The sequence below is a fragment of the Glycine max genome, chromosome 12, assembly GCF_000004515.6.
Source record: "Glycine max cultivar Williams 82 chromosome 12, Glycine_max_v4.0, whole genome shotgun sequence".
NCBI lineage: Eukaryota > Viridiplantae > Streptophyta > Magnoliopsida > Fabales > Fabaceae > Glycine > Glycine max.
This window is the reverse complement of record NC_038248.2, coordinates 25,492,100-25,502,737: the sequence shown is the minus strand read 5'-3', so window position 1 is coordinate 25,502,737 and position 10,638 is coordinate 25,492,100. Positions and strand designations below refer to the sequence as shown.

At 31.9% G+C, this 10,638-nt stretch overlaps 1 protein-coding gene across 4 annotated transcripts; it reads right to left on the bottom strand.

Annotated features, from left to right (window-relative positions):
- Positions 1–1,188: 1,188 nt before the first annotated feature.
- On the bottom strand, positions 1,189–6,074 carry LOC100795678 (protein GRAVITROPIC IN THE LIGHT 1). 4 transcript variants are annotated; one of them, XM_003540009.5, is made up of 3 exons: positions 5,520–6,074; positions 5,145–5,292; positions 1,189–3,010 (listed from the first exon to the last, which is right to left on the bottom strand). In XM_003540009.5, exon 3 carries the CDS (start codon positions 3,008–3,010, stop codon positions 1,628–1,630), a length of 1,383 nt encoding a protein of 460 aa, XP_003540057.2. In that variant the 5' UTR covers positions 5,145–5,292; positions 5,520–6,074; the 3' UTR covers positions 1,189–1,627. The 4 variants fall into 4 exon arrangements, with proteins under 4 accessions (XP_003540057.2, XP_006592534.1, XP_014620427.1 ...); XM_006592471.4 differs by having other exon boundaries at positions 5,700–6,074; XM_014764941.3 differs by lacking the exon at positions 5,520–6,074 and having other exon boundaries at positions 5,122–5,480.
- Between the last annotated feature and the right edge of the window lie 4,564 nt (positions 6,075–10,638).

Genomic DNA, 10,638 nt, shown 5'->3' with positions numbered 1-10,638 from the left:
GAAAAATAATAAAAATTCATCAAAGCAATAAAAATTAACTTCAACTGATAATATTTTATGCATGTTTCAACCGTTGATGAAACTTAAAAATTATATAACGGAAACAGTTTTTCTCGCTAGAGATGAAAATGAATTTTAAAAAATGGTGACTAGATTTTGCTTCTTGCAGCTTCGAAACAATTTAATACAAAGTAAAAAAATGGTGACTATAATGTTAGTTTATTAATTTTATTTACTCACGTTTAGTTTTTCTAATTTTTTTAATTATTCAAATTAAATTTCATTTTAGTTTTTATCTAATAAAATATAATAGCAATGTAATATATCTTTGATTCGTTTAGACTAATATTATATATTTTAGGATAAATAGTCACTTTTATCCTTGAATATGTAATTAACTGACAAATGGGTTTCTAAAAGATAAAAATACAAAATTTAGTCATCGAAACTCTCCCAAAGTCACAATCATTATAAATTTTTTAAAACTATAATAATTAACCACGATCTATTATTAACGTCCGGATATACTTATCACAATTTTTACAATTTTGGGGACTAAATTTTACATTTTGTCAGCAGAGTGAGAAGACGAAAAGTCAAAAAAATATTATATGATAAATATGTCCATATGTTGATAATTAGATATGATCATATTGATAATCATTTCAATGACAAATTCGTCCCTATGTGACATAAGCTATTTTATTAACAGTGATGGACAAAACAGATATATTTGTTGCACTTTTTACACTTTCGATGACTAAATTTTGTATTTTCATCTTTTAAAAATTCATTTGTCAATTAATTACATATTCAAGGATAAAAGTGGCTATTTACCCTAAAATATATAGTATTAATCTAAACGAATCAAAGATATATTACATTGCTATTATATTTTATTAGATAAAAACTAAAATAAAATTTAATTTGAATAATTAAAAAAATTAGAAAAACTAAACGTGAGTAAATAAAATTAATAAACTAACATTATAGTCACCATTTTTTTACTTTGTATTAAATTGTTTTGAAGCTGCAAGAAGCAAAATCTAGTCACCATTTTTTAAAATTCATTTTCATCTCTAGCGAGAAAAACTGTTTTAAAATACCAAAGGCAAAGATAATATAGACTAAAAAATAAGCAAGGAGGTCAAAGATGGAAGGAGTAGAACGAAAGAAGAAAAAAAGAACTAAAAAGAGCAGAATAAAATTATCGCCAACAACATTATTATGTACATAACATATGCAATGTCTGGAAAAGATGCATTCCAGCTAGACCATCCCTGCCACCGGCCTAATATCAACAAAATTTGGGGGCAAGCATTTGATTAAACTGCATAACAAATAATTTTTTTTTTAAAAAAAACATTCCGAACAAGAGGGGCACTTCCCAATGCAACGGTTCACGCGCTTCCTTTTCAAAATGGCCAAAATACAAATGGACAAGAAAAAAAATGCCCCGTTGAACCATGGCAGAAGGTGAGTCCCCACAAGGCACAGCCATGCACTGCACCACAAGCCATGTCCCTCCCCAAAAGTTTCAACTCAAAACATTGTCTTCCACTTCAACACAAAACCTGTTGCATGGTGGGGTCAGTCTCTGATCAAAAGCACCACTTACTAGTTACTACTACCTTTGCTTTGTGGATGTGAAATTTTTTACTTGGCGCTGTGAGAGGTAGACTTGGCACTGTATCACAGTTTTACCAATCCTAAACCCTGGAACCACAGTGAAAGCAATTTGTGTCTCGGACTCCACTGGCATTTCTTCATCATTTTCATTCACACTCTCCATGTACACATCAGAGAATCTGCACCACTTCCCCACTTGAAAGATTGAAGCTTGAGGAGGCTCAAAGGAGAAGGCCAAGCAATGTAGGAGCCATACCCTCTTTGCCATCTCAGCAAACGAGGTGAAGAAATTTGTGTTGGGAAACTCTCCGGCATTCAGCAGGCTTCTCTGATTCAGGTTGCCGAAGAAGGATGCCTCCATCTTGGGATGAACAAGCCTCAAGTACTTGATCCTGCAGAATTTTGCAAAGGGTGATCTTGGTTTCCCTGCAAGAAAGTCCTTTGCTTTCTCTGGTTTTAGCTCGTTGAACCTCCCAAAGAACAGTTGCCTCCTGTTCCTATCTGGTAGGGACTCATTTGGTAGGGAGAAGTTGGGGAAGTTGAATGAATCAAACATCTCCCTACACACAAAGGACTCAATTGCAAAACACTTGTGATCTTCTTTCCAGTAAACCACATTCTGCTCCATAATGGCCTTGACTGATGCATCAATATCCCAACCAGCAGATCTCATCTCATTCACTAACAATTTCACGAAGCTCCGAATGGACCTAACCGTGTGGCGAAGAACAGTGACAAAATGGCTAGGACTTAGTCCTGACATGTGGAGATTATCAAGAACTGATAATGATCCACTTTGATTTAACCTCTTCTCAATTGACCTGTTGTGCACATTAGCTTCTTCTAGCTTTTCTCGGAGAAATATAATCTCAGATTCCTTGAGCCGCGCCTGTGATTCTAACTTCTTCCCCATGATCTCAAAGGTTCTGTTGACACTCTGCAGCTCCTTTAATTTAGCGGCAAGAATTGCTCTAGCTGGCAAAGGATCAAATTGTTTTTTGAAGTAACATTGCTTTAGCTCAGACAAGGTCTTGAACTCTGAGACTATCAATTGATCAGCAGCTTGAATTCCATCAGGGTCATAAGGAGACTGAGCATTCTGTAGCTGAGCATATGAAGCTTTCACAGTTGAAATGCTAGCAAAAGTTTTTGCAAGCAAAGCTTCTGTGGCCTTTCTTTCCTGAAGCTCTTCGTCTTCTTCATTGTTTAGTGCACTCTTACATTTATTTGCTTCATTGTTGAGATCCGCATCGACTTTAACATTCTTCAGTCCATCAACTGGTGCAATTCCAGTCACTGCTCTAACGTGAAGAACTTTGGCAAAAGTGCGAGCCAATTTGCTCTTGCTTGGCGTCACTGCTGATGGTTTAACAGATTCCATCTGCAGAAACATTACAAATGTTGCAAATGAAGGTGAAAATAGTGAAGTGCTTAAGTGTTTAAAAAGACAAACAAGGGCAATAAAGTCATAACAATGGTGATCATGATGAGTATGTTTAGAAAAAGAAAAAAGTAATATGCTTTAATGCTTAGATCGAGGCCTTTAATGGAGGCTGGAATTTTTCTTTTTGTTCTTCATCTATAAAAGTTTCTAGCTTGCCAACTTTCAAAGAAGGCAAAAAGTCATTTCTAACTAAGCATATTTAGAAGACAAGGAAACTAAAGAATAAAGAATGAAGGACAAGATCAAAAGATGCATTAAAGTTCATAAAGTTATAGTATATCCGCATAATACTAGACATCATGTCCAAGGTGGCAATTAGCAACGTGAGTATAAATGGATCCATAGTTTTATATATCTAGCAAGAGCAGATAATAATTCAGTAATTGAACCAACTTAAGAATGTGTACACAATATTCTTTAAAAAAAAGAAAAGGTTTTATACTAGAAAAAGCAAAGCTTCAAGCCCAAATTTAACACCAACTAGCAGCCAAAAACACGGGGCCCTTATTTCTACATATTTTAATGTGATTTTACAAGTTTAGTTTCCTCAAATTTTTATTAGAAGTGTATAAGAGAATTAGTCCGTTAGTCAAATTAATCGGAGCCTCTTTATAAAGAGACCAGATTAGTAGCTTGACTATCTTTAGTACTGATTGATTATGAAAGTAATATAATGATCACAGTCATGATCAACACTAATCCTATTCTCTTCTCATGTGTTACAAAAGCAAGTTCAGTCAACAATAAATCCATAACCTCAAATGAATAGTTAAATCCAAAAGTAAATTCATGTGATCTACCTTTGTTGAACAATCATTATAGGATGCTAAATTAATATTTTAATTACAAATATTTCAGTAACCGTTTAAAGAAACTGACAATTAGTTTTGTTTCTGCAGATAAAAAATTATAATCGTCTGATTCATAACCCCTAGGATTCCCTGAGTTCCTCATACTCAACATGTAACAGATCAGGCCTAGTAGCAGTAACTCAGTAGTTGCCCCTGTGTCTGCAATATAGGTCCCATATCAAAGTGAATATCTGACATGGAACTTTTGAATTCACTATGATGACAATGAGAAAAAACGTATCAACCCCATTAGGCATCATCCAATCACGACATGGTAAAAGAGATATCTATCTCTACCTATGCCTAGAAGGGCACTATTACCTTTCAAATGAAATTAAAAAGCCACAGTTGTAGCTAAATATCATATTCAAAGGAACTGAACTAACAAAAACAATTAAATGAATAGAAATACTGAGGCTGTACTTCAAAGAATCATTCAACTTCCAAACGTGACTAGTGTGTGTGGTTTGCCGTTTGGAGCTAACGGACGTTCACACTTTCCTAGAGACGAAACACAGAAGCAAGAACACGCCTTTGTTGAGTGAAACGTCCATTCACGATAGGGCGATAGAGTGAACTTGTTTTCAAACACAACCTAAAATCACAATTACTAATATTGTGTAACTGAAAGGTTAAAAAACACTATACAATATTTTTTCACTGCCATTGACTCCTTACCCCCACTACTATCATTTCAACATCCACTGCTACAGATCACATGACTATTATATTAAAGTCAAAACAATACAAGATTAAATTCTTTGGTGCTTTCAAAATCCACTAGACACAGGACATGTTACCTTAAGAAAGCACAACACTATACCATGGGGCCTCAAAAAACATTAACCCAGTTACTTATTTCATCCAAAAAAAAAAAACACCAACCTCCTCCAACAGTTCACAACAAACAAAATCCGTTATTGTTGCCAGAAATCATGCATTAACCATGCCATCAACAACCATAAACATCAAACAAAGGCGCCAAACAAAGTATCTTTATGCTCCTGGCAATCAAAATCACAACTTCTATGCTTCCCACTAATGACTACAACCACAAGTCCTTTTTATTATTGATGGATGTTTTTGCTAGCTAAATACTAAGCAAGTCAAAACCGAGAAACATTGGAGTAAATAATAAAATTAAGAAAAAAATTCACAAAACCAAACATTGATGACTTAATCATTGATTTGACATACCAAGAGATTTCATTTCATTGTACCTTAGAAAATCTTCCGAGAAACTAGGACAGAACTAGTTTGTGTTAACTTCTCATAGTGAAACGTAAATCTCACGAAAACAGAGACAGAACATAACAACTCAAATATATGTCAACATATATCGTTTTTCCAAGCACAAGCTTCAAACACCTGCAAAACAAAACGCCCTCAGTAAAGAAAAACCATCAAAAACAAGAAAAATGGTTTAACTTTTTTTCTTCCAAACCACAAAAAATTAAAATAAAAACGCCGGAAAGGCAAAATATGAAAAGATACAACCAAGTTAATATATAAAGTCAACAAAATGATCACCAAAACGTGTTTGCATCGAAAACGCGTTTAAAAATAATAAAAACACCGACTTCGTATGTTTTTACCTTCAAACAGGTAGCACCAAAAGTTTATATTTTTGATTAAGTTTTCTGTCTCCTCATCAATACAAAGAGAGGAAACGGAAGCGGAAACAGCCAATAGCGAATAAATGAGAACAACCAATAAGAAAGAACAAAAAAAGTTAATGACATAATGAAGTTTCTTATGAAGCTTCCTCAACTTACCTGAACAAGAAATTTGAACGAATGGAGAGAAAGAAAAAAAATTAAAATGGCCCACTTGATCCTTTGGTCCAATCTCTTCAAAGACTTGTTCTTGTTATTATTGTATTGTGTGATTTTTCCTTGTTTCTTCTTCTGAGACTCTTCTTTGGTTCTCTTTTTCTTCTCAAACTTAGAAAACATCGTCGCTGGGTTTATGGGTTATTGTTATGTGTGTGTTATTTTTTCTATTTCTATATTTTTTTAATTAGCGTCCCTTTCGCATTGTCAGAGACAGAAATACGATAGATGTAAGAGAGAGGGGAAAAAATCTAGAGAGAGGAGAGAGAAAGTGAGTAGGATGACGAAAAGGAACAGAGGTTTAAGATATGTTCAGAGATGACAAGACTCTCTCTTGGCATTGGGAATTTAAAAGATTGCAGAGTGTCGTGTCGCTTTCGAAAATTTTGAGGATGTTTTTTGCCCCTGCGGTAACGCCATATTACATTTACGTGGTCCGTATGGGTGGAACGGTGGATGGCCGGCGGGGGGGTTTCGAGGGCGGGAAGGGTACGATTGGAATTTCCACGATAATCGTTCCGTGTGTAAGGACTTGGAATTTGGAAATTCCTCTTTTAATTGCATGCTAAATGCTTTGGGAAAGGTTAAATTAGTCTCTAGCTTCTTATATTATTACAAAATTTTATATTTTATTATTTAATTGAGTTTTATATTAATTTTATATTTTTAATTAAGTTTTTATGTTAATTTGTGATGATAAATCTTTTAAACTTAGACAAAAAATATTTTATCATATACATATATCTAGATGTCAAAGTGTTATTTTATATTAGTCTAAATAATGTTGATATTACATATGAATTATTTAATTTTTTTATTTAACGGTCTCAACATTTTTTTATTCCATTTTTGACTAATTTATTATCTCTCATATCATGACTCAATTTTAAATTGTGGATTATGTATCTCTCATATCACAATCACAATCAATAGTGATTAATCGTTAATTTATTTGTGATGTTGTTTATACTTCTTTTTTAGGACCTCTTTATTAGTTTCTAGTTTAAGATTTGCATTTTTATAATCAGTTTTATTGTATTAATTTAGGATTTGTATCTACCTTTTATATATATGATAAAATATTTTATCAAATCTAATAAATTTTTATGACAAATTAACATATAAATCTAATTATAAATTTAAAATTAATATAAAGACTTCATTAAAAAAATAAAATATAAGAATCTAATTAAATATGAAGACCTATTAATTTAACCTTTCATAAATAAATAAAAGAGCACTGATTAATCTTTATCATAAAAAAATATTGTAATTGCATAAAAATAAAATTAGGATATTATAATCGAGCATGTTCGGTGTGATAAACTACGTCAGCTTCTTTTTACAGTGCCTAGGAATTTTTATAAGATTTTAATTAATTAGTATTTTATATCAGTACTAATAATTACACCCTTTAACAAAGTTGTCAGTTTATTCTTTTTCTTTTATCAATTTAGTAGTTAATATAGTTAGTTTTTATTAACAGAAAAATTTAAATATATGATCTCTTTTTTTTTTTTTACTACTAAATCAATCTTATATTTTTTAGTTGTCAATTTAGTTAGTGATATTAAATTTATAAGTAATTTATATTATATTAGTTTAGTTTTTCGTGACTTGCACGGTACTAAATTTATATTTTATAATTTATAATAGTATTTTTTTATACTATTGGAATTTTTAATATACTTAATTTAATTTAAATTTTAATAAATATATATTAGTATATATGTGTACTTATTAAAATTTGGTGCTAGCACACGTTTAGGTAGATGTGGTCAAAATGGGTTCCGGACTTCGCACATCGACTTTGAGAGGTGTCTTTGTCATAATAGAACTTGTTCACATAAATGATAAAATTATTTTGGCTCAAAACGAGGCCGCCCATTCTGAATGAAGAGAAGTCACACTAAAGCGAAAAACATAAAATAACTTTATTATTCATGGAATTATAACATATGAAATAAAACCTTATGCCTCGATGTCTCATTTATCAGAACATTTTCCTAGCACAGGCTAAGCCTCTCCATCTCGAGCATGGAACTTATCATATGTTAGCTCATCTGAAACAAAATGACAATCATCTCAAATACAAACACACATCAGGAGTGAGTTATCACATTTCTAAATAAAATACGGATACACAAAAACATAAGCAAAATACATTATACAATTATTTATAACATAACTCAACTTAATACAATCTCCGTCACTTTACCACTTTATCATTTAGAATTCATCTTTCAATCACCAATCATATTACACATGAATCACACACTCAAGTCAAGACATAACAACACTCACAAATTTCATAATAAATAATTCACAGACGTTATGCAACAATTATACTGAGACTCAAGCCTATATGCAATGTAGTATCATGTCAACAAAAAAACCATACTAGGGTACTTAGGAGTACATAACAACACACACCACACAATAATTATGTTAGGTCACTCTCACTAAGTAAAATCATAAGGAGACCAGTCAGAGTTACTCTGTGTTTGCGAGAATGCTCCAACTATATGAGATCAATATATATATGTTTAGAGAAACACTCAAACCGAGAGTGTATTTGCCCCCAAGGCCTAAACTTCAAAAAATCCAATAGGATCTCACCTTCCTAATTCTAGTCCAACCCCTAAAGAACAACTTTTGCACGCAGACATTGCTCATGGATTATATAATACTCATGAACTCACACTTGTATTTCAAACACGTTTAACACATTGCACTATAATTTAACACTTCAAGTTCCTAACTTGGAACCTTACACTTTTCTTTTAACACTCCGCACATAAACATTTTTCCTAAGATAAACATCAGTCGAATTATTATATAATTCACAATTTACAATACAAATAATATCACATTAAGTATTAGTCACTCACTTATTCACAATCATATCCCATGTCCATAATTTAACATCCCACAAATTAACTAACTACAAAATATACTTAACAAATAGATAAGCATGTATTATAATAATAAGATATATCTAACTTCAAAGCTTATAAATATATTTACACATATCAAATATATATAACACACCACTATACAAATACATGTAATACTAAATATATATATATATATATATATATATAATTATAATAACAATAATAATAAATATATTATTAGATAAATATTATATATATAAGTACAAAAAAATAATTAAACGCATTATATATATATGTAAGTAATTAAATTTATTATAAATATTAATATATATATATATATATATATATATATATATAAGTAATTAAACGTACTAAAAGCATTAAGATAAATATATTTATATATATTTAAACACATTAAATATATATAAATATAAAAAATAAGAACATGTTAAATATATTTATATATTAAAAAATAACAGAGTAAATATAAATATGTCGTTAGATAAAAAAATAATATATATATATAGATAACAATCAAAAGTTTATATACATATATACGTATATCCTAAGTGCATTCTAATGAAGCCATTGAAATCCAACAATGAGAACAAAGGCTTGATTTCGAACATTGTACCATCAACATGAAAATTAATCACAATTTTTTTTAGAATTATTTTAGCAGTAAAGTACAATTTGATAGAATTTATCCTTGTCAAAAAAATAAATTTATGAGCATCTAAAAAATTACACAATAAAAGAACAGAAAGAGCCCACTCCCCTTAGGATAAATTTCTCCTTACTTAATTCATCAATTAGAAAAGGCCCATTTTTGAGGATTCTCACTCAATAGAGGAATACATCAATTTCATAACAATTTTGTATCAAGACACCAATTGATCCGTCAAACACAATCAATCTGCGATTTAAAATATAAGAACAAAATTCATTTCATAAAATAACCGAAAAATTGATCCTCTAGGAATCCCTATACATGTTCATTCTAATTTTCAGGCGTAAGTAACTCATCCCTTACCTCGAGGTAGTCGCTCAAGTGTTCTCTATTGGCAATGGTGGCGCTTCTAGTGCTCTCTAGAGCTCCTCTTTTGATTACTCTGTTAGGGTTCTTGAGAGTTAGAGAGAAAGGAACATAATGTTTTGTAAGACTGATGACCTAATCTTATTTTTATTATTTATTTATTTAAAAGAAAACCAAAGGAACGACTGTTACACCCTCAAGTACGTATATGAGTTAGGAGATAAAACAAGTATGTTCTTAAATATAAACTCGAGTGAGCGTAAGAGAGGGAGACATAGACTTGTTGCTTGAGCCGGTGACTTCTAGATAATATTAGAGATGAACGGGAGCTTATAAATAAAAGTGAGTAGATAACTGTACCTTGTAGATGATGTGTGACTTTGTAGATAATTAGCTACCCGCCAATAGATAAATATATTCAAATTTATTCAAAAGAATGTTTATACGGATAACCACTTGGGTATTTCCGCCTGCCCCTAACTTCACGGGTTAGTATTGCTAGAGATTGATTGTGCAGAAGACGACAAAAATCTCCGCGTGTCAACGGGCTCGTTGGCCGCGATTGACAAACGGTGCAGAAGTCGACGTTAGTCTCTGCATGTTGTCGTCCTTTGGGTCTGATGGATAGCAAAAGAATGTTTATGCGGATAACCACTTGGGTATTTTCGCCTGCCCCCTAACTTCACGGGTTTGTATTGACAGAGATTGACAGCGCGAAAGACGACGTAAATCTCCGCATGTCAACGGGCTCGTTGGCCGCGATTTACCAAGGGTGTAGAAGACGACGTTAGTCTCTGCATGTTATCATGCTCTGGGTCTGATGGATAGCAAAAGAATGTTTATACGGATAATCACTTGGGTATTTTCGCCTGTCCCCTAACTTCACGGGTTAGTAATGACAAATATTGATTACACGGAAGACGATGTAAATTTCCGTGTGTCAACGGGC

Excerpts from the sequence above, each read along its gene's own strand:
- LOC100795678 (XM_003540009.5), bottom strand. The coding sequence starts at position 3,010 with ATGGAATCTGTTAAACCATCAGCAGTGACGCCAAGCAAGAGCAAATTG.